This window comes from Desmodus rotundus, chromosome 5 (assembly GCF_022682495.2).
Source record: "Desmodus rotundus isolate HL8 chromosome 5, HLdesRot8A.1, whole genome shotgun sequence".
Classification (NCBI taxonomy): Eukaryota; Metazoa; Chordata; class Mammalia; order Chiroptera; family Phyllostomidae; genus Desmodus; species Desmodus rotundus.
The window spans coordinates 78,670,090-78,694,486 of NC_071391.1; the positions used below are offsets into that span (position 1 = coordinate 78,670,090).

Consider the following 24,397-nt stretch of genomic DNA (forward strand, 5'->3'; position numbering starts at 1 on the left):
CCACTGAGTCATATTAGGCAGGGCCACTTCAGTATGTTCTTAAAGTTACCTTGTGAAAAGTTGGGGGACACAGCTTGGTTGACAGCAAATACATTGTTTGATCTTGGTGGTGTCTGTAGTTGAGGCGGAGAAGGTTGGGCAGTTATAGGTGCAGAATTTCCAGGCAATACTACAACATTAGACCGACTTACAGTTGTCCCTAAGACTGTTGGATCAGTGACGCAGGTAGCTATCAGAATGTTATTTGAATTGCCAAAAGTTGTGCTTGTAGCTGGCATCAACTGTATATACCCTCCATCCTTGGAAACACATGGTGTAACACTGGCTGAAAAACCAATGCTGTCTTCACTCTGAGTGTTGGTTACTGCAGTATCTTCAGGTTTAAGCACCAAAAGGCTTTGTTCCACTGAGGCTGTATCTCCTTCAGTAGATGTGATAACACCTGCAGTTTCTTCTGAAGACAGACATTTAACTAATTCTGCATTTTTGGCAGGTGATTTAGCAGAAGACAAAATTATAGTTGGCACATTTTCTCCACTGATACTAGAAACAGCACTGTTAAGTTCAGTATCTGAGGAAACAAATGAATCATCACTGATGATAATTTTGAGAGAGACAATATTTGCTGCATCTATTTCTGTTGAGTTATTGCTAGCAGGTTTATCACTAGTATTTTGGGGTTCAGGGTGAGACTCTAACACTGAAGAACACACAGATTCTGAAGGAAGAGAATGTCTATCTTCTACAAGATTACCTTCAGGAGGCACCAATGTAACCTCCCCACAGTTATCATTTTCACCCAAAGAGAGAAAAATACTATCTCCATCTTCTTTTATAGAAGATGATGGCTCACGTGAATCCAAAGCAACTTTCTCAGAATTGGAGGGCTGAATTTCATGTTCTGTATGATTTAACTCAACACATGATGAATCACTAGATGGCTGTTTAATTGAAGATATTGAATCTCCAAGACAAATTTCTACTTGTTGTTCAGATACATTTAAACCTGAACTTTCAACAGACACAGATAATATTTTACTTTGAAGTGAAGAATTATCTTGGCAATCTGAAAGTCGCTGTGATGTTACTGGTAATACATCATTAATTTCAATTTTACTCTGGTGAATTTCTCTAGAATCTGGTGACTTGGAACCATGGAAATTAGTTTTCAGTCTTCCTGTATCATTCGAACTTTCAGAAAATTGACTTTTTTTAGGTGGCTTTCCAGTTAATGGTATATTTGGGGATACAAGTTGAGAACTTTTTCCAGAGAGAGTTAAGTTTTCATTTTTAGTTTCACCACCAAGGGCAACGAATGAAGTTACTGGTGTATCAGAACAATCTGGCTGTAACTGAGATTCATTCGGCACATTTGGAGACAAAGAATTCTTTTCAACTTCTATGGCCATTTCAGTTTCAGTGGACATCTGACTGGTGTATAATTCAGCACAATGCTGATTACATTTGGCATCAGAATTTAATCTTTGGTTAAAGTCATTCAAATTAGGCACAGACTCAAAGGTAATATCAAGGTTACCCTTCTGTTCAGTAGGTACAACTGTTTTGAAGGTCTTTTTTTGGATGGTAGAGCCTATCTGGGAAAAATGTTCCTGGGGTTCATGTCTAAGCTCTTCATGGTTGCTGCCATTCTTCAAAGCATTTGATGTGTCTTCATTTTGATAAGATGTACATAGTGGGGGTTGACCAGACTGATCATCTGCAAAATATTAGGACAGTAGAAAGATATGGTGAGTATGTACAGCTTCTGAGGCGGTCATCTTTACCGTAAAACCTATTTTGCTTTGGAAGGAACTAATCACTGACATACCAGTAAATGAAAGTATGATATAAAAACCGTTATCTACTATTTTTTTGAGTATGAAAACAAAGGTATTTTTTTTTAAAAATTACTGGTGCCTTTTTAAACAAGTGCCAAATTGTTTTCAAGCTTCTTGTAAAACAGATGACACAGTGAAGGACAGAGTATATAGGTTTAAGAACATCTAATATTTATCAGTATGTGTAAAAAAAAAAAAAAAGGCTCCAAACATGCAGTTTTCTTCAAGACACTTGACTTTTCTATTTTCACCATTTCTACTGACCTTACTTTATGATATACTCTTAAAAGTGAAATGGGGCCCAGTACATTTTGCATGATCAACATATGATGCTATTGTGTACTGCTTAATATTCAACACACATTTACTGAAAAATCAACCATGTTTGGTACTGGGAAACAAACATGGATGACCTTGGAAAAGCCAGTCTAACAAAGGAAGCAGATACAGAACAGAACAAAAGGCACCTCTTTCTGCTTGTGGATGTGAGAATGTGTTATAAAGGAGGTAATAAAAGTGTGACAGCTGGAATAAGAAGACAGGGCATTTCAGAAGACAAGATAGCACTGATAAACTGTGCCATACAGCATTCATACTTTAGGACAGAAAACAGTAACAATTAACAATATAAAAAATACAGGGAAAAATCCAGAAAATGTTTATCAACAATCGTGTAACGCTGGTAATGTGACAGTGGTAAAATAATAGTGGTACAGAGCACATTTGAATCCTTATTGTGGGAAGAGTAGAGGAGATTACACCCAGGCCAAATAAATTCACTAGTCAGTTTCAATTAAGCAGGAAGACCTTCTGAGAGAGTAAGATCTCAAATTTCATTTCATGAAGGGTAGACCTTAATTGAGGCAGTCTTTCTGTCTGTCTGTCTGTCTGTCTGTCTGTCTCTCTCTCTCTCACACACACACACACACACACACACACACAGAAAGAGGAAGATATATTCCACTATAATCCAGCAGAAACAATTACTTTGGCACAGCTTGTCTGAGATAGAAATGGATTAAAGGGGGTACTACAGAGGTCTAAAGTTTAGCAAGAACTGTTGATGCTAAACAGAAAATTGTGAGAGAAACCAGGATAATGGTTATCTCTAAGGAATGGGGATGGAGGAAATATTGATTAGGAAGGGAAAGGAAGAGAGATTTCGGTGGTGCTGGTGGTGGTCTATTTTTTGACTGAAGAGATGGTTACATGGTATTTGCTGGACTACAACTCAATGAGCTAAATACATTTTTTATTGTGCACTTCTGTACATGTGTTATATTTTACCAAAGTAAAATCTGAAGAAAATTGGCAAATATTTAAAAGATCTAAAACGGACATATTCACTGTCTTCCATCATTCGATAAGTAGTTCCTGTGGGGCAATTATGTGCCATACTGGTACTCCATGGGAGGAAGAAACAGAAAGAACTGAGTTAGTGGATACAAAGGAATATTACTAAAACATCATAAAATCCTTAATTCAAGACTGTCACACACAATTTCCTCTAAATAAATGAGATATGGATATTGAGTCATCAGCTAAACTTGCTTACTAGGCTGAATGATTAATACCACATACTAACCTTACATATGAGGGATCTGAAATTTGTGGCTCAAAAAAAAAAGTTGAGTATTACATACACTTTGGTCAAACTGGTCAAACACTATTAATACCAAATTGTGCATGTTAACAATCTACTGTAAAATGAAAGAGTAACTACTAAAAATTCATCTTTTAGTCAAAGTACTACAGGCTGGGGAGTAACTTTCTTTTTATTTGTTTTTTTATAATGAAGAGAGAAACTAGAAATACAAAATGACCTACGTGGTAATTGGAACAATTTCTAAATTAAACAATGTTTTTTGCCTTTGAAATTTTGAGACTGACATTAGGGTTTGGATTGATGATATTAACAAAGTCAAATTCTTACCAGATTCTTCTGTTTTAAAAGAACCTTTAACTGCTAGATTAGTTTCATCTGCTAAGACTACATTGGGATTGGTTTCCATATGCTGACTGGACATGCCTTGTGATAAATTTTTATTATTCTTTGTTTTACCTGTTAAAAAGGGAACAGGGAAACAATTGGTTAAATGACCAAAATAAAAATGAGCATCAATTAATGAAGCTTGACAGTGGTCAAGCAAATGTTAAACTTTGGTTTTAATTATGGTCTTTTGGATGATTTTAATTTATTGCTTTTTATCAATGACCAGAACAAAGATTTTTCCACCAGATTGGTAGTTCTTAAACTTTAGCCTATTATCAGAATCACCTGGGGGCGAGGGGCAGTCTTGAATTTGAATTTTTAAACATGTTCTCAGATAACGCTGGCACTGCTGGTTGAAAGACTACATTTTAAGAATTACTGCACTAGGCCACAAGATTGAGGCAAATAGTCAACTTTTTGTATTCCTTTTGCACTATCCAATTGTGTTTGGTATAATGTATGTATAGTAGCATATTTCAACACATTTGTGTTGACTGGCAAAAATGCCCATGAAAACAAAACTAAAACTGTTTGACATTTTTACAACTTAGCTAAAGTTTCTTTAAGAAAAAACAAAACAAAACAAACAAAATCCCCTTCATATCCATATAATGTTTAATAAAAATAGGAACTGTTTTCAGATGCTCTGGGGAATGTTGCATCATTTTGCTTAAGTTTCCACAGAAACGAAGGAAAGTTTTTCTTCTAACGGCCTTGAAAGAAACAGTCTTCTTACCATAGTCAAAGAGGTCAAAGAGTGCCTGAAAGGCTGGATCTGATTCTGTCTGTTCCAATATATCTTGTATAGCTTCTTCAGACATATGAATTTCACTCTACCAAAAAAAAAAAAAAAAAAAAAAATCCTATTTCAATTAATATGGCTTAATACCAGCAAAATATATTCCAAAAGTTAAAATAAACATATGAACTGTATCTGCTTGTAAATTCAAAATGAAAACATGCTTAAAGTGTACAGCATAATGACTTGACCTACATGTATTGTAAAATGATCCCAAAACAAGTTTAATTAATATCCATCATCTCACGTAATTAAAAAAAGAAAGAAAACGAAACAAATTATTTTTTTCTTGTGAGACCTCTTAGGATCTAATCTCTTAACAACTTTCAAGTATACCATACAGAAGTGTTAACTATAGCCATGTTGTACATTAAATCCCCAATACTTATTTATCTTATTACTGGAAGTTTATACCTTTTGACATTCATCCAGTTCTCCCACTTATTACTACCTTACTTATGGTAACCATGAATCTGATCACCTTTTCTATGAGTTTGGTTTTATAATGTTCTTTAATCTGTTTCTTTTTTTTTTTTTTTTACATTAGCTTATTGTACAGTGCTTTCTAAGTTCTCCAAATATAAATTTAGCTCACTCCTTTTAGCTGTTTGCTTTGGTCTCTTCATATTAAATGCTGTCTTCAAATGTTGGACAATCCTTGCTTGTCTGCTCAGATTTAAAATTAGCATGCTGTAAACTACCTGAAAATTCTCGGCTGAAAGTGGGAGCTTGTCAATTACAATCTAGGCAGTAGAGTAATCTTACAGAATCATCTACATTTTTAGTTTTTTCCTTTCAGTGAGTTAGATGTATTGCTGGAAGAATTTATGACAGATAATTTTTCTGTGGGATAGTGTGGTATGGGAAGATATGGAGTTTAACTAGTTCCTAAAGTTTGCACCTTTGCATCCTACTTGTAGCCCTATCTTATCCCTTACTTTCCAAAGTACTGGTGTCAAGTCTTTTCAGACTTCTGTGTTGTAAAGTGGCTTTTACCTGAGCTTTGCCTGTCCTGCTAAGTCAGGGACCACTTATCTATTTCAACTTGCAAATAAAATTTTTTTCTGTCATGTCCTCTTCTTTGTCCTTGTGGTTTAAGCTTTAAAAAATTTTCCTATTAAAAAGTGTCCTTTCAGTAGTAGGATAAAAGATTCAACCAATTCCCACTTTGGGCCATTTAAACTTTTTCTAATTTTCATTTACAGTAAATAAAGCTACAGTGAAAATCTTTACCCAGGCACTCGTTCATTTCTTAGGTTAAATGCTTCTCATTGGAATTACTAGTTCAAAAGATGCATACATTTAAGTGTTTGAGCCCTGGCTGGTATGGCTCAGTGGACTGAGCGCTGGCCTGAGATCCAAAGGGTCGTTGGTTTGATTCCCAGTCAAGAGAAACATCAATGTGTGGTTGCTTCTCGTATGCCCCCAACCGGGGACCCGGCCTGCAACCCGGGCATATGCCGTGATGGAGAATCGAACTGTCGACCCTTTGGTTTGCAGGCCAGTGCTCAATCCACTGAGCCATACCAGCCAGGGGTAAATAAAATAAAATTCTGAGAACTCTTGCCAAGCAGCCTTCCAGAGAAGTTGTAAAGGATGCCTTCTCTCTTGTGTGTAACTGCACATGCCCTTACAAATAAAGGGCAATGTGAATTTTTAACCACTATCAGCATAATAAATAAAAGCAATCTGTTGTCTTTATATTCATTACTGAGTTGAATATATTTCCATGTTTACTGGATATCTGTACTTTTTATTTTTCTTTTTAGAGAGGAAGGGGGAGAGAGAGAGAGAAAGAGAAAGAGCAGTGTGAGAAAGAAACATCGATAGGCTGTCTCCCATACGTGCAACCTAGGTATGTGCCTTGACTGGGAATTGAACCCACAACCCTTTGGTATACTGGATGATGCTCCAACTAACTGAGCTACCTGGCCAGGGCTGGACACTTGTACTTTTTATAGAGACCAATATGATTTAAATGAAATGATATCGAATACACTTTAAAATAACTTATTCAAAGCTGGTGTGCAACCATGGGGTAAAGACTGTCCCTTACCCATGTGTAGTCAGTAGAAGTGCTGAGATTTCTCATGCTTACAAGCTACTGGGGTAAAACACCATTAGCACCACATTTCCTGTAAGTTACTATTAACAGAATAGGTTGAATATTTCTCACACTGGAGCTGGAGTTGGCCAAAGGGCATGCAAAGTGGCCAGATAAAAAGAATGTATTTTCCAACTGCATCAATTTTACATGAAGATTTGAGATTTTTTTTAATCCTCATCTGAGGACATTTTTTTTCATTGCTTTGTTAGAGAGGAAGGGAAAGAGAGCTGGATAAAGAGAAACACCTATGCGAGAGAGAAGCTTAAGACTGGTTGCCTGTAGTATGGGCCAGACCAGGGATCAAAACTGCAAACTAGGTTATGTGCCTTGACTGGGAATCAAACCTGCAACCCTTTGGTTACGGGACAACACTCCAACCAACTGAACTACAATGAACCACGGTGAAGATTTAAGACATTAAAAAAAAAAAAAAAAAAAAAAAGAAAGAAAGAAAGAAAGAAAAAGACCAGGAACATATTACAGAAAAAGCAAAACAGAATATTTTCAGCTGAAATGTTGGATTTCAAAAAAGTTTCAGTATTCTAGCTAGGAGTATTTATTTACTTTCCTTTTATAGTTGGAGATTTAAAATTTCAATTTCATTTATCTATAAATCATTCTGCAATGCTGTATTCTTCAATGTTGGTGAAACATACATGTAAATCACATAGGACAAGAAATTCATACGGAAAAACAGGTAAAGTGGAACTCTCATAAGGTGATAAAAATTTGGATTTTTAAACAAAATGGCCATAAAATTAAAAAAAAAAATGTTTTGTCTGAAGTAAAAGAACCAGTTAACTTTGGATTACGAGGCTGTAAAGAGAACATCAATAATTGTAATAAAGTATGATTTAGGAGAAAGTTAGAAGCTTGACCTGATATTTCTATATCTTAATAACTTGAAAATTTACAGTAATATAAATAATGTCAACTCAATGTTAATCAAACTATGAAAGGGTGCACCATACCTCCTCTTATAAAAGTTACTGTTGAAGAAACACATTTTTCTAGTAAATCTAAATTTATTCTAAACTTTAAAAATTAGGATCAAAAGAATCCTGTGGAAATGTGTTCCATGGGTACTTGCAAATCAACCTTGTAAAATTTTTTTAAAAATCAAGGTATACTTTATACACAATAAAATGCACAGGTGCTAAGTCCACAGTTCAATAAGCTTTGACAACTGTATGGTCAGTATAATCATCACCCCAATCAAAATGAAAATGTATAACATTTCCATTACCCAATAATTTACACCCCACCCCCAATTCCCCTTCCTAGAGAATTCCTCCCCTTGGCAAATCACTCACCTTACCCTCACCTAGGCAACAATTTCTGATTTCCTTCAGCATACATTACTGTTGACTGTTTTAGAACTTTATATTAATGGAGCCGTATGAAATGCATTCCATTATGTCTATCTTCTCTCATCAACATAACTTTGAGATTCATCCATGTTGTTATGTGTATTACCAGCTCATTCTTTTCTATTGTTCAATAGCATTCTTTTTTATGACCATGTCAAAATTTGTTTATTCCTTTTTATTGAAGGACATTTGGTTTGTTTTGGTTTCTTTTCAGTGTTTGTCTATTATGAATAAAGCTGCTATGAACAATCTTGTATAAGTCTTTTTGTGAACATATCTGTTCCTTTTGGGTAAAAACCTAGTATAATTGCCAAGTCATAAGTTAGGTATATAGGTGTGTATATATATAACCTTGTAAGAAACTATGTTAGTTTTCCAAATTGGCTATATTATTTTACATCCTTCACCAGCAATTTTTCAGAGATCCAGTTGTTTCATATGCTTGCTAATATTTGGTCATGTCAGATTTTTCACTCTAGCCACTCTAAGTGTAAAATGACATCTTATTTTATCCTTATTTTCATTTTCAAAGTGACAATGCAGTGTTTTCTCATGGGCTTATTGGTCATTCCCATATCTTCCTTTGTCCCAGTCTTTCACCCCCCTTTTAAAATGGGATGGTTTATCTTTTTATTATTAATTTGTGGAAGCTCTTTATATACTGTGGATACAGATTCCTTGCCAGATATATGTATTATATTTTCTCTAAGTTGGTAGTTTGTCTTTTTTCTTTATAATACTTTTAACAAGCAAGTATTTTAAACTTCAAGGAAGCCTTTTAAAATTATTATTAGTTAGTGATTTATATAGCCTAAGAAATCTTGCTTCCCCAAGGTCACAAAGACTTGCAAATATTATAAATAACCAATAACAGAGGGCTGTATCATCATTTTAATATAACCTCTCACAGTACTAACAGAGTGCCTTGTTTACAGGAGCCACCTGCGTTTTGATGTGTTTGTGCAGATAATATAAGCAAGGACTTTGAGACTATAAAATTTAGGCCAGGCAACATGTTTGTGTTAAACATTAAGAAAGAGGAGGCTATGAAACTCAGTATTGGTAGATAATGTGTATGGAGAAGGTGCTGTGAATAAATGTGTCAAAGTGGTTTGTGAAGTTTCTTGGTACTACTAACATTTTGGACAATAATTCTTTGCTGTGGGGCTGCCTTATGCATTGAAAGATATTTAGCAGCATCCCTGACCTCTACCGACTAGAAGCCAATAGTGGGAGATGGCCAACATACTCAAAACATCCAAGTCAATAAAGTTATTGGTGAAAATGAAAAATGTGTCTTATTTTATGGAAAAAACTAAACAGACTTTTTAGCCTACCCAGTATCTTTAACATATCATTTCATTGCTTTTTAAAATTCTTACATAGTTTATAGCAGTATAGAAGAAATTAATTTATCATACACTGTACGGTACTGCTGCTTATTGCATATAACATACATACCCACTAATGAATCTTTATGCCTTAAACATATACAGTGATGTATGTCAATCATTTCTCAATAAAACTGGAAAAAAGTACTCATGTGACACTTAACAATGGGACATGTTCTGAGAAATGCATCGTTAGTCACTTCTGTTGCTGTACGAACCTAATAGTATGTTTTGAACAAATCGAGATAATAGAGCCTACTACACACGTACGCTATATGTTATAGCTTAGTGCTCCTAGGCTAGAAACCTGTATAGCCTGTTGTTATACTGAATACTATAGGCAATTTTAACACAATGATAAGTATTTACATATCTAAACATAGAAAATGTACTGTATGAATACATTAAAAGGTAAAAAATGGTGTATCTATATACAGCACTCAGTATGAATGAAGCTTGAAGGACTGAAGTTGCTCTGGATGAATCAGTTAGTGACTGGTGAGTGAATGTAAAGGCCTAGAACATTACTGTACACTACTGTAGACTTTATAAACACTGTCCCACAGGCTCTTCCTGTATGTCCTTCCAACAGGGTCAGCAACAGAATATCAAAGCTATGTCACTCAGCTCCATGAACAGGGATGTGGGCTAGACTGACAGGAAATATGGAGGAGAAATTCTGCTGGGTAAGGCAAAAATCACCATAAAAGTGACTACCAGGAGGAAGTAAAAGGTGACCTGAGAATCAATAAGAATAAGAAATCAATCTAGAGAGATAAAAGACCATAGGGGGATAGGCAGGATGATGTGATTTTGGCTACTGCATGTTGGACCAGTAGTTAGATTAAGAAACATTGTGGCAGTCATAAAAAATGAGGGTATTTAATAGGGAGATTGCACAGCACTGAGGACTCAATATTTTGACTTTGCAAATTTGTTTTTCGTTCTACTGGCCCTATCTGACACAGAGGGTTCTCTCTGGCATTGAATTGATAGAAGAAATAAAATTTATCTACTCTTTACAGCATTACAATCTGAAAATATTCCCAAAGTACAAGAACAGGCTGGCTCCACACTATCACAGAAAGCTTTTATGAAAGTGGCAGTGACACTCAATACCTGTTAAGGTAGCTCCTGTGGACCTGTGTGCTTGTACAGGATCTTAGGTCCTCAACGAAGATCTTATAACAAATGTACTCTGAACACCATCAGGCTAGATCTGAGAGGGCTGTAGCGACCCTCTGAATATGTAGTGCTGAGGATAGGCTCCTCTGTGCTGAATCAGGTCAGTGGCTGACTAGGATATAACCTCAAAATTGAGGTGCTTTGAATGCAAGGGAACCTATTGCCAAGCTCCACAGATACTGCTTCTGTCAGAAAAAAACATTCCTTCTGAACCACAGTTCCTTCCATTTCTTACAGAACACTCAGTTTCCATTAGTAATCTTATTATGGAACCACCCTCTATATGTGATCCTGATCCATCACTGACCAAAACATCATTCTGTAGCACATGACTATAATGCAATTTTGACTGATTATTTAAAAATTCACAAACACATTTTCAGGAACAGATTATATTCATGTAACAAAGGAAATGTATCTTAAATAATTATTTTAAATAATTTTATATATCTAATCAGCTGGCAATGGTTTTGGAATGAAACCAAAATACCATCATTTTTAACCATGTACTACATAGTTATGTAGTACACAGTATACATAACTGTGTATATGTAGTACACAGCCACCCTCACCCATACCTGAAGTCCCAGAAGTTCATCAATTGAAGTTTCTGGTTCAGTAGGGTTGCTATCTGTTTGCTTAGGTGCTTGAGCAATATTGTTGTCACTATAATGTAGAAAGAAAAATTTATTTTTTATTTTTTAGACACAGGGGAAGATAAGCATTGATATGTAAGAGAAACATCAATTGGTTGCCTCTTGTACGTGCCCCATCTGGGGACCAGGTCCACAACCCAGGCCAAGTGCCCTGACTAGGAATCGAACCAGCGACCCTTTGCTTTGCTCAACTAACTAAGCCATGCTGGTCGGGGCAGAAAGGAAAAATTTTAGTACATCTCAATTAGGCAAAAACAATCAGGCATTTTAAATACACATAGCTTACCTAGTCAAAAATTTATTAATGTTCTCTGCAAGCTTTTCTTGAAGAGATTTGTTGCTTAATATTTTTTCTCGTGCATTTTCAATAACCATTTGCTGGAAAATAAAGGCAACATCAGCAAAACAACAGATAGAATATTATGTTATTTATGTTAAAAAAAAAAAACCAATTAATGGAAGCTGAGTAGCTTTAACAAATCTAGGTGGAGACTCAGAAGTTATGGTGGCTCCCTCCATATTAACATCTGAATACTACATTTTACAACTTGTAAGTGTTCACAGGTTCTTCACCAACAGTTACTTCAGCGATTACATAACATAGTTAAAAAGTATTTACCTTTTCATAGAAGGATTTTAATAATCTGACTCCTGTAAAATGCCCAACGGCATTACAAAATTCCAAAATATTATACTACAACCTCCTAAACATATAGCTTTTTTCTTACTTGGTGTATTCACACTTGCTATCTATTCTGAATGAGCTGTCTCTTACTGTTAAAATTTGCTACCCCCCATCACAAAGCAATTCCAATACATAGTCTTTGTATATATCAATATCTTAAAACTCAGGAATATCTTAGGTTGCAAAATTTAAGTTCACTTACTTTTTCTACTGCAAATGCATTTGGATCCTGGAAATTCCGTATTGTTGACTGAGGCCCAGACAAAGTGGTATTTTTCCTCTGAGATTCACTGAAACACATTTTAAAAGATCGTCTTTTTAAGTAGTATGGTTAACAGATTCAATGATAATTATACACACTGACAAAATATGTACATTATGAATACAGATATAAATCTTCAGATCATGGTAGAACAGATATTTTCTCAATTTTTGGTAAGAACAAAGGGCAGCAGAGTAGAAAGGTATTCCTAGACTTAAATTAAAAAAAAAATTAATGTGAAGTCTATCTTTACCATTTATTGAGCTATGTGATCTGTAGCAAGGTAAGTTATGACCCTCTGACTCACTTTATAATGGGATAAGACCAATTACATTATAAAGTTTATGAAAGAATTAAATGAAATAAAGTATATGAAAGATGTTATAAATAGGTCAAGGTTCTTATAAATGTTATATATTATTACACCTGATTTACTATTTTATATGGTTAGGTGAGAAAGCTTATCATAAAGAAGGCTGAGGTTAGCCTTGACTGAAAGAAAACCAACAGTAAAAATTCCAACAAAAATACCCACGACATGGCAGTTGAGAAATTGGGAATAAACCAACTTTATATTAATAACATTCTTTCTGAGTATCCTTCAAACAAAGAGATATGGGTTAAGTGGTCGGAAAGTACTCTTCTCAGACTGAACCTGGAAAGATGACTATCCACTGATTTAGGACTTTAAATGTCTGTATACCCTAAAACATGCCAGTATTACTTATATTCACTCAAAAACATTTAATTCATAAAACCTAACATAATACCAATTTTGATATGTTTTTCTGTACGACTACAGAAAAAACATTTTCAATAATATGCCATTGATTATAAGATGCCACCTGAGGACTGTGGAACGGGCTGGGCAAAGCTGTAGCTGGCCAGAAAGGCAGCAGCGGGAGGACCGGGTGATAGACCACACAACCCAGGGCTCCAGCACTGGGAAATTAATGCTCACACCACTGATTGAAAACACCTGTGGGGATTGAGGCAGCAGCGGGAGAAATTCCCAGCCACCCAGGAGAGTTCAGTTGGGAGAGACCCACAGGGGCCTAGAACGTACACAAACCCACCCACTCGGGAAGCAGCACCAGAAGGGCCCAATTTGATTGTGGGTAGCAGAGGGAGTGAATGAAAACCAGCAGAGAGTGGAGCAAGCGCCATTACTCCTGATTGGATCCCTCCCCAAGGAACAGCTTCACAGTGCAGTGACAGTGTTACCCAGCCCCGGTGAATACCTAAGGATCCGCCTCTTTATGTAACAGGTGCACCAAGAGCAAAAAAATGGCCCAAATGAAAGAACAGATCAAAGCTCCAGAAAAAAATACAACTAAGAGACAAAGACATAGCCAACCTATCAGATGCACAGTTCAAAACACTGGTAATCAGGAAGGTCACAGAATTGGCTGAATTTGGTCACAAATTAGATGAAAAAATGAAGGCTATGCTAAGTGAAATAAAGGAAAATGTACAGGGAACCAATAGCGATGGGAAAGAAACTGGGACTCAAATCAACAGTGGGGACCAGAAGGAAGAAAGAAATATCCAACCAGAAAAGAATGAAGAAACAAGAATTCAAAAAAAATGAGGAGAGGCTTAGGAACCTCCAGGACATCTTGAAACGTTCCAACATCTGAATTATAGGGGTACCAGAGGGAGAAGAAGGAAAGCAAAAAATTGGAAAATTCTGTGAACAAATAATGAAGGAGAACTTCCCCAGTCTGACAAGGGAAATAGACTTCCAGGAAGTCCAAGAAGCTCAGAGAGTCCCAAAGAAGCTGGACCCAAGGAGGCACACACCAAGGCACATCATAATTACATTCCCCAAGATGAAACAGAAGGAGAGTATCTTAGAAACAGCAAGAGAAAAGGAGACAGTTACCTACAAAGGAGTTCCCATAAGACTGTCAGCTGATTTCTCCAAAGAGACTTTCCAGACAAGGGGCTAGAAAGAAGTATTCCAAGTCATGAAAGGCAAGGACCTAAAATCTAGATTACTCTATCCAGCAAAGCTTTCATTTAGAATGGAAGGCCAGATAAAGTGCTTCTCAGATAAGGTCAAGTTTAAGGAGTTCATCATCACCAAGCCCTTGTTATATGAAATGTTAAAGGAATTTATCTAAGAAAAAAAAGATAAAAAATATGAACAGTAAAATGACAGCAAACTCACAGTTATTAACAACCACACCTAAAACCAAAACAAAAGCAAACTAAGCAAACAACTAGAACAGGAACAGAAGCACAGAAATGGAGATCACAGGGAGGGTTATCAACAGGGGAGTGGGAGGGGGAGAGAGGGGGAAAAGGTACAGAGAATAAGTAGCATAGATGATAGGTGGAAAATAGACGGGGGGGGGGGCGGCGGGTAAGAATAGTGTACGAAATGTAGAAGCCCAAGAACTTATGTGTATGACCCATGGACATGAACTATAGGGGGGAACGTGGGAGGGAGAGGGTGTGCAGGATAAGAGTGGAGTGAAGGGGGGAAAATGGGACAACTGTAATAGCATAATCAGTAAAATATATTAAAAAAGAAAAAAAGATGCCACCTGATTTCAAGGAGGTTATAACGTGGAAAAAATGTTTTGGAATGGATATATGGTAAATAGTTCCAAGAACTTAATCCAGTCTTGTTACTTTGTTTATAATGTAAATATCCTGGTATAAATCCTTTTTATTTTTAAAGGTTATTGGAAACCAGTTTTTTTTTAAAAGCATCTACTGGAAACAGTTAAGATGATGACTTTGGCAGATATGGCTTGTGTATTTGCACAACCAAATCAAAATTACAACGAAAACATAGAGAAACTGGGAGGCTTTAGCCCAAGAAGGAGGTATAGGTAGATACGCTCGACTTCCTCACACAACCGAAAGAAGGATAACAAACAAATTAAAAACAGAAAATAACCAGAATGGCCAGAAAACCCAACTGTCTGGAAGTCTAACAAACAAGGAGTTAAAGAAGAAACATTCATCTAGGGTGGTAAAAGGGGCAGACACAGGCCATGGGGGTGGGGAGGGAGAAGATGCAAGGCAAGGCAGTGGTGGGTGGACTGGGCAGGTGAGGCAGTGGCTGACAGATAGGACAGTCCCACAATTGTATGCAAATAAATCGGAAGGAACAACTGGGGGTCCAGAGAGACCATGCAACCCAGGGTTCCTGCGTGGGAAAATAAAGACTCAAAACCGCTGGTTGTAGAAAACCTATGAGGGTTGGAGTAGTGGGAGAAATTGCCAGTCTCACAGGAGAGTCCACTGGAGGGGCCCACGAGGTCCTAGAACATACAAAAGCCCACCCACCTGGTAATTAGCACCAGGGCAGCACCTTAAAGGGCCCAATTTATGGTGGGAAGCAGGGGAAGTGACTGAAAGCGGGATGAGAGCTGAACTAGCAACACTGTTCCCTCTGTAATAGTTCCCTTAGTTTTAACAGAATTAAAACTAAAATGTAGAACAATTGTCACACAGCAACATCAGAAACTGAGTTGAATAGAAGTCTAATAACGATGAACTTGAGAACCCTCCCATTCATACAGCGCCACAACACAGCAATTTGGGTTGGCCCACCTGGGCGAATACCTAAGGCTCTGCCATTCACAACGTAACAGGTGTGCCAAGACAAAGATATGGACCAAATAAAAGAATAGATAAAAACTACAGAAAAAGAACTAAGCGATGAAAAGAGAGTGAACCTATCAGATGCAGAGTTCAAAACACCGGTAATCAGGATGCTCACAGAAATGGATGAGTATGGTTGCAAAATAGAGGAAAAAGTGAAGGCTACACAAAATGAAAAATATACAGGGAACCAAAAGTGAAGGGAAGGAATCTGGAAAACAAATCATCAACTTGGGGAAGGAAGAAATAAACATACAATCAGAATAGAATGAAGAAACAAGAATTCAGAAAAATGAGGAGAGACTTAGGAACCTCTGGGACAACTTTAAACGTTCCAACGTCCAAATCATTGGGGTGCCAGAAGGAGAAGAGGAAGAGCAAGAAATTGAGAACTTATTTGAACAAATAGTGAAGGAGAACTTCCCCAATCTCGCAAAGGAAACAGACTTCCAGGAAGCTAGGAAGCACAGAGAGTCCCAAAGAAGCTGGACTCAAAGAGGAACACAGGAACACACATCATAATTACATTACCCAAGATTAAAGGTAAGGAGAGACTCTTAGAAGCAGGAAAAGAAAAGGAGACAGTTACCTACAAAGGCTTTCCCATAAGACTGTCAGCTGATTTCTCAAAAGAGATCTTACAGGCAAGAAGGGGCTGGAAAGAAGTATTCCAAGTCCTGGAAGGCAAGGACCTACACCCAAGATTACTCTGTCCAGCAAGCCTATCATTTAGAATGGGAGGGCAGACAAAGGGCTTCCCAGGAAAGATGAAGTTAAAGGAGTTCATCCTCACTAATCCCTTATTATATGAAATGTTAAAGGGACTTATCTAAGAAAAAGAAGAACATCAAAAGTATGAATAGAAAAGTGAAAAGAAACTTACAACTATCAATAACTGAACCTAAAAAACCAAAAACTAAGCAAACCACCAGAAAAGGAACAGAATCACAGAAATGAAGATCATGTGGAGGGGTTGTCAGTGGGAAGGGGAGGGGAGAGAATAGGTGAAAAGGTACAGGGAATAAGCAAAATTGGTAGGTACAAAATAGACGGGGGAGGAGGGGTGTTAAGAATAGTTTGGGAAATGGAGAACCTGAGAATATATATGTATGACTCATGGACATAAACTAAGGGTGGGGAAATGCTAGAGGGTGTTGGGGTGCTGGGTGGAGGGGGATAAAGGATAAAAGAAGTGGGACAATTGTAATAGCATAATCAATAAAATACACTTAAAAAATTAAAACTAAAATGTAGAACAATTGTCACACAGCAACATCAGCAACTGACTTGAATAGAAGCCTAACAACTACGAAGTTGAGTTGAATGGAAGTCAGAGAACTATGGAATTAAAGAAACCACATCAATCCGTATTGGTAGGAGGGGTGTGGACATGGAATGGGTTGTCCCCAACACCAATGTGGATAAAAATTTGGGAGGGATATCTTGGGAGCAAGGAGCACCAAACCCACACCAGGCACCCCAGCTAAGGATTCCAGTGCCAGGAAGATAAGTCCCCACAACTTCTGGCTGGGAAAACCAGCAGGGATTCAGTTGGTAGAGGAGACTGCTGGAGCCCTAAGCACTTCCTCTTGGGGAACCCAAACATGGACTCACCTACTCAGACTTGCTCCCTCTGAGTTCCTGCACCAGGGTGGCAGTTTGAAGGACACCCATAGTATACAGCGAGAGACTGAAATGTCTGGCATCAGGGTGAGCAGAAACCATTGCCCTTTGCTGAGCCCTCCCTGCACAGAGCTAGTCAGCTGGTGCCATATCTGAGACTCCATCAACCTGGCTAACACTGTGTGACCCACCTTGGAGATCAATAGAGGCTCTACCCACCCAATTTAGGGGCCTACCCAAGCTGCTTTTCCATAAGAATGGCTGGTCTTGGCTCCCAAATCCTATCAAACAAGCAACAGCTGGCTTCAGTGAGCCCTAGCAGCAGCCAGGTTAGTCACAGCTTAGCTAGCTTCACCTGGGAATATCCAAGCTCAGCAAAAGTAGCAGGGATCTCAGGTTGCTTTATAGCTCAGGCAGTGTGCCCCAGGCAAAACACAGGTGGGGGCTGACCTGGCCTGCACCACATGAGAAACCCCAGGGTCAATGAACCCAGTGGACAGCTATAGACCACACAGAAGCACCACCACCCTGCCCCTGCATGGCTGATCCTCCATGGGCGGTTTAGGTTGGTGGTCAGTGGTCACAGCCAGTCCTTGCAGCTGACTGGCCTGGGTAAGTAACTGATTGATCTGCCAGCAGCAACCAATGCTCAACTACAAGAGGAAGGTGTTACTCAGACCACACAATGGGCGCACTTCGAGTACCCAGTTTGGGGAATAGGGGAGGCTGTGCCACTGGACCCTACAGGACACCTACTACATTAGGCCACACTATTAAGACATGGTGTCAAAGCAGCTGTATCTAATACATAGAAACAAACACAGGGAGGCTGCCAAAATGAGGAGACAAAGAAACATGGCCCAAATGAAAGAATTGATAAATATTCCAGAAAAAAGAGCTGAAGGAAATTGAGATAAGAAATCTACCACATGCAAAGTTCAAAACCTGTTTATAAGGATGCTCAAGGAATTTTGTGAGGACCTTAGCAGCGTAAAAAAGACCCAACCAGAGGAGGAACCAAGATGGCGGCGTAGGTAGACACACTGCGCCTCCTCGCACAACCAGAACTGACAGAGAATCGAACAGCAAGGGGGACCGACACCAAGGAAATAGAAAACAAACATTCATCCAGACCGGTAGGAGGGGCAGAGACGGGCACCGGGGTGGAGAGGACTCGAGTGGCTGTGGCAGGACTGAGACTGGCGGAGTGTGGGACAAATGGCGCAGGCAGTCCGAGCACTAGCAGACCCTGCGGCCCCACATTTGCACAGATAAACCCAGAGGGCCGGACTCAGAGTGGCGGAGAGAGGGGCAGGCAGAGTGGCGGGTAGCACCCTGCGGCACCACATTCGCCCACAGATAAACGGGACGAATGGCGGGCAGCGAAGCAGACCACGCAACCCAGGGCTCCAGCTTGGGGAAATAAAGCCTCAAACCTCTGATTGAAAGCGCCCCTGGGGGTTGGGGCAGCAGCAGGAGAGACTCCCAGCCTCACAGGAGAGGTTGTTGGAGAGACCCACAGGGGCCTAGAGTGTGCACAGGCCCACTTACTCGGGAACCAGCACCAGAGTGGCCCAGTTTGATTGTGGGTAGCGGAGTGAAAGATTGAAATCCAGAGGAGAGTGAGGCGGGCGCCATTGCTCCCACTCGGCCCCTCCCCCAAGTACAGCGTCACAGCGCTGCTACCAGCATTACCCCGCCCCGGTGAACACCTAAGGCTCCGCCCCTTAAAGTAACAGACGCGCCAAGACCAAAAAAAAAAAAAAAAAAAAAAGGCCCAAATGACAGAACACTTCAAAGCTCCAGAAAAAATACAACTAAGTAAGGAAGAGATAGCCAACCTATCGGATGCACAGTTCAAAGCACTGGTTATCAATATGCTCACAGACTTGGTTGAATCTGTTCGAAAACCAGATGAAAAAATGAAGCCTATGCTAAGAGAAACAAAGGAAAACGTACAGGGAACCAATAGTGATGCGAAGGAAACTGGGACTCAAGTCAACAGTGTGGACCAGAAGGAAGAAAGAAACATCCAACCAGAAAAGAATGAAGAAACAAGAATTCAAAAAAATGAGGAGAGGCTTAGGAACCTCCAGGACATCTTGAAACATTCCAACATCCGAATTATAGGGGTGCCAGAAGGAGAAGAGGAAGAACAAAAAATTGAAAACTTATTTGAACAAATAATGAAGGAGAACTTCCCTCATCTGGCAAAGGAAATAGACTTCCAGGAAGTCCAGGAAGCTCAGAGAGTCCCAAAGAAGCTGGACCCGAGGAGGAACACACCAAGGCACATCATAATTACATTACCCAAGATTAAACGCAAGGACCTACATCCAAGATTACTGTATCCAGCAAAGCTATCATTTAGAATGGAAGGGAAGATAAAGTGCTTCTCAGATAAAGTCAAGTTAAAGAAGTTCATCATCACCAAGCCCTTATTATATGAAATGTTAAAGGGAGTTACATAAGAAAAAGATGATCAAAAATAGGAACAGTAAAAATGACAGCAAACTCACAGTTATTAACGGCCACACATAAAACAAAAACGAGAGCAAACTAGGCAAACAACTAGAACATGAGGGTTGTCAATAAGGGAGTGGGAGGGGGAGAGGGGGGTAAAGGTACAGAGAATAAGTAGCATAGATGATAGGTGGAAAATAGACAGGGGGAGGGTAAAAATAGTGTAGGAAATGTAGAAGCCAAAGAACTTAGAAGTATGACCCATGGACATGAACTATGGGGGGGGAATGTGAGAGGAAGGGGGGTGGGCAGGATGGAGTGGAGTTGGGGGGGAATGGGACAACTGTAATAGCATAATCAATAAATATATTTAAAAAAAAAAAAGGACCCAACCAGAAACGAAGGACACACTAATTGAAATAAAAGAGTAGTTTACAGGTAAACAACAGAGTGGCTGAAGCTAGGAACCAAATCAATGATCTGGAGCATAAGGAAGCAAAAATCAACCACGCAGAACAACAAGAAAAAAGAATCTAAAAGAAAGAGGACAGCGTAAGCATCCTCTGGGACAACTTCAAGAGGTCCAACATTCTCATTACAGGGGAGCCAGAAGAAGAGAAAGAGTAAGAGATTGGAAATCTATCTGCAAAAACAGTGAAAGAAAACTTCCCTAATTTGGTGAAGGAAATAGACATGCAAGCCCTGGAAGTGTAGACTATCCCAATTATGATGGATGCAAAGAGGCCCACTCCAAGACACATAATTATTAAAAGGCTAAAGATTAAAGATAAAGAGAGACTCTTAAAAGCAAGAGAAAAGAAGTTGGTTACTAGAAGGTTGCCAGATGGGAGGACATGTCGGGGAATGGGTGAGGCAGTGAGGGGATTAAGAAGTACAAATAGGTAGTTACAGAATAGCCATGGGGATGTAAGGTTCAGCATAGGACATTGAGTAGCCAAAGAACTTATATGCATGACCCATGGACATGAACAATGGTTAGGGGATTGCCTGAGGGAGAAGGGGGCACTGGGTGGGGAGGGGATGAAAGGGCAGAAATGTCAGAAAAACTGTAAGAGCATAATTAATAAAATAGAATTTAAAAAATTTTCAAAAATAAAAAGCATTTACCTTTTGCGTCTACCAGGAGACATTAAATTGGCATGAGTTTTCTTCTCCTGAGCACCAGGAATGATACTTAAAGCCTCGCCTGCTGTATTTCAAGAAAACAAAACAGTTAGGTCAAGGAAATGGAATAATTTTCTAAACATGAATTAATGGGATAGATATCATTACAAAATTTTATATGTAATGCAGTCAGCATAGCATACATTGAGTCTACTATATGCAAGATACCGTAGAAGATACTAACATGAAAAAAACATAGTACCTGTGACTGAAGGTCTTGCAACAAAAGGAAAAGTGCAGTATAGTCTCAAGAAGAAATAACATGACAGAATAAAATTGTAAAAAGTATAAACTAAGTGTATACTATAGTGTATATATACTAAGTATTTTTACCAAGAGGTATAAAAGAGATTGAAGAAAAGATGGAAACGAGGGGAATGTAATGGATGGCAGTAAATTTTAGCTGCATAGAAGAGAAAGAAGACTGGTCTAGAAACAGATCTGACACCACAATTCTAATCCCAACTCTGTTATTAACTAGCTTTTGGCACCTTAATATTAAGTGTTTTCAAAGTTTCAAGTTTATAACAAGCAAGATGTACGCAGATGACTTCCAAGTTTATCCCTAGGTCTAAGATTGAGCTAGGATTATAAAGGATTTTGAACATGTAGAGATGGAGGTGGACTGGAAAATACTCCTCATTCCAGGAGGGCAGGCCAGCATAAACAAAAACAAGGTGGTGAAATATAATGTGTATTCCTTTTAAAATCAAACAGAATGAGGCCTTTTCTATTAATGAGATAACTGAGATATGATAGAGGGTTCAAGGCTGGACTTCAGTTAGAACAGAAATAAAGATCCTAGATTAAAATGTCTCATCAATTTTATAATACAGCTTTTCCTTTCTTTTTTAAAAAAATATTTTATTCACTTATCTCTAGAGGGGTAGGAAGGGAGAAAGGGAGAGAAACATCGATCAGCAGCCTTTAGTACATGCCCCAACCTGGCACTGAACTCTCAACCTAGGCTGTGCCCTGACCAGAATTGAACCGGTAACCTTTCACCCCATGGTATGACACCCAACCAACTGAACCACACCAGCCAGGGCAATTTCTTTTTCACAGCAAATTTACTTAAAGTCTTTCTAGACATTTTTTTTGCTATAATTTCACACTATGAGTATAAAGACAATAATATTAATGTCATCTCATTTATACAATTTCATTAAAAACAAAATTTATGAGAGTAAAATTTAAACTTACTGGTCACAGTGTCTTGTGATTGTGCATGGTTAACCACTACAAAATTGGAACTCAAAGGAACTGAAGTCTGGCCAGTTGGTCGAATAACTTGTGCAGCTGTCAAAGGAGCAGTAGTAAATTGTCCAGAAAGATACGGTAAAGTAAGCAGCTCTGAACTGACAGGAGCTACTTGAGATGCAAGCCTTCTTTGCCTTTTGATTTCTGCAATTCCACTTCTTGTTCGGGCTGAAACACAGGAGAATTAAAAAAAAGTAACAATGTCAGAGAAGTTTGGGAATTTTAAAAAGTCTAAATAATACATACCCTACTACTTAACATATTAAACCTGTAGACTGAAACATAGACCTTACAAATATCAACTAAGTTTATGAGATGTCATAAGAAACAAACTAAAACGAGTAAACTATAAATCTAAGAGTGTATTTCTTCTGTAATAATTCATACTGATGACAACTCCAAAAACTGGCAAACAAACTTATGGAATGAGAACAAATAGATGTAAATACATAAAAGCTAATGAGGAAAACAGGAGTATTTAAAGTGCATATTTTTATAATAAATAAAAATATTTCCTGTTATGACAATAACTACACTTAAAAAGCAGTAGTTTAAATAAAATATATACTTAGCACACACGTAGGTTTAATCAAAATGTTCTTCTGACAGAGTGTGAAGTAATTCCAAACATTATTTAATTTAAAGTTTAATACCAACCTCTCTGATTGGCAGCAAACCCTGGGGAACTTTGCATGCTCCTAACAAATAAAACAAAGTAGTTAGACATTAAAAAACTTCAGTTGTCAAGACATACTCTGATTTAGCTGCAGCCAGACATGAATTATGAGTTAAAAGGCAATAGGCCCTGGGCCCCGGCTAATGTGGCTCAGTTGGGAGGAGTGTTGTTTCCTAACGAAAAGTTGCAGGTTTGATCCCCGGTCTGGGTGTGTCCGATCACCAGTTTGGTGCCTACAGGAGGCAACCAGCTGATGTTTCTCTCTCTCCCTTTCTCTCCCTAAAAGCAATGAAAAAATGTCCTATGTTGAGGATTAGAAAGAAAAAAAAGAAGCAATAGGTCCTGGATGGGTGGCTTTGTTGGTTGGAGTATCATCCCAGACACCAAAAGATCATAGGTTTGATTCCCAGTCAGTGCATATACCTAGGTTGTGGGTTGGATCCCCATTCAGGGCACATGCAGGAGGCACCCAATCTATGTTTTTCTCTCACATCAACGTTTCTCTCTCTCTACCCTTCCTCTCTTCCTCCCCCCAAAACACCCCCCCCAAAAAACCTCGCCAATAAATATAGTCTCCAGTGAGGATTAAAAAAAGAAAAAAAAAAGGCAATAGATTTCTTTCAAACAAAAACACCAAGTACATTTCTTGGGGGTTGAGGGGAAGGAAAGAACCAAATCTTATTTGCTTTAGTAGAAAAGTAGTGGCATGTAAACACTCAAATAATTTTTATAATCAATTTCTATCTAATGCAATATGCATTAGACAGCCCTGACATCCTCTGAAGAATACAATTTGACTTTAGGAACCCCACATATTTAAGAATTTTTTATAATTACCAATTATCTCTTATAACTACAGAGATGCCTTCCTAGAGAATTTCTGATTTCACATATGACTCCATATATAAATACTTCAGAATCCCAAAGTTGATTTGAAAGGAAGGACATCCTGGTTTTATCAAATTTATAACTGTGAAATTATTTCACCCAACCTCCAAAGTAGCAAAGCAAACATGTAAGAAAATTTGCAATACAAGGTGATTCTCCTTTCATGGTTTGGAGTTACCCCTGTGCTTAGTAAACAATTATAGACACTGTGCCATTGTCCTAGAAATCTATCAGGTAAGTTGCTGCCAACAAGAGACACAAAACTTACTGAATCATATAAGCATTTTTAATAACAGAGAAACGAATCTTTAGGAATACTGGGCTAAGAGCCTTCTTTTATATGTAATACTCTGTCAACATAATATCTCAATAACTTATAAGTATTTAAGGGTATT

General features: G+C 38.2%; 1 protein-coding gene across 2 annotated transcripts in view; it reads right to left on the minus strand.

The window, feature by feature from the left end:
* The window catches only part of NPAT (nuclear protein, coactivator of histone transcription), a 68,808-nt gene that overhangs the window by 10,535 nt on the left and 33,876 nt on the right, over window positions 1–24,397 (minus strand). Inside the window, exons 5-13 of one of the 2 annotated variants that reach the window (XM_024570829.4) lie at window positions 23,096–23,136; window positions 22,382–22,606; window positions 21,122–21,203; window positions 12,227–12,314; window positions 11,626–11,717; window positions 11,262–11,349; window positions 4,568–4,664; window positions 3,772–3,900; window positions 50–1,717 (exon numbers count right to left, since the gene is read on the minus strand). In XM_024570829.4, the coding sequence (XP_024426597.2) occupies window positions 50–1,717; window positions 3,772–3,900; window positions 4,568–4,664; window positions 11,262–11,349; window positions 11,626–11,717; window positions 12,227–12,314; window positions 21,122–21,203; window positions 22,382–22,606; window positions 23,096–23,136 (2,510 nt within the window). The remainder of the gene's footprint in view (window positions 1–49; window positions 1,718–3,771; window positions 3,901–4,567; window positions 4,665–11,261; window positions 11,350–11,625; window positions 11,718–12,226; window positions 12,315–21,121; window positions 21,204–22,381; window positions 22,607–23,095; window positions 23,137–24,397) is intronic. The other variant, XM_045203958.3, reaches the window with a different exon arrangement.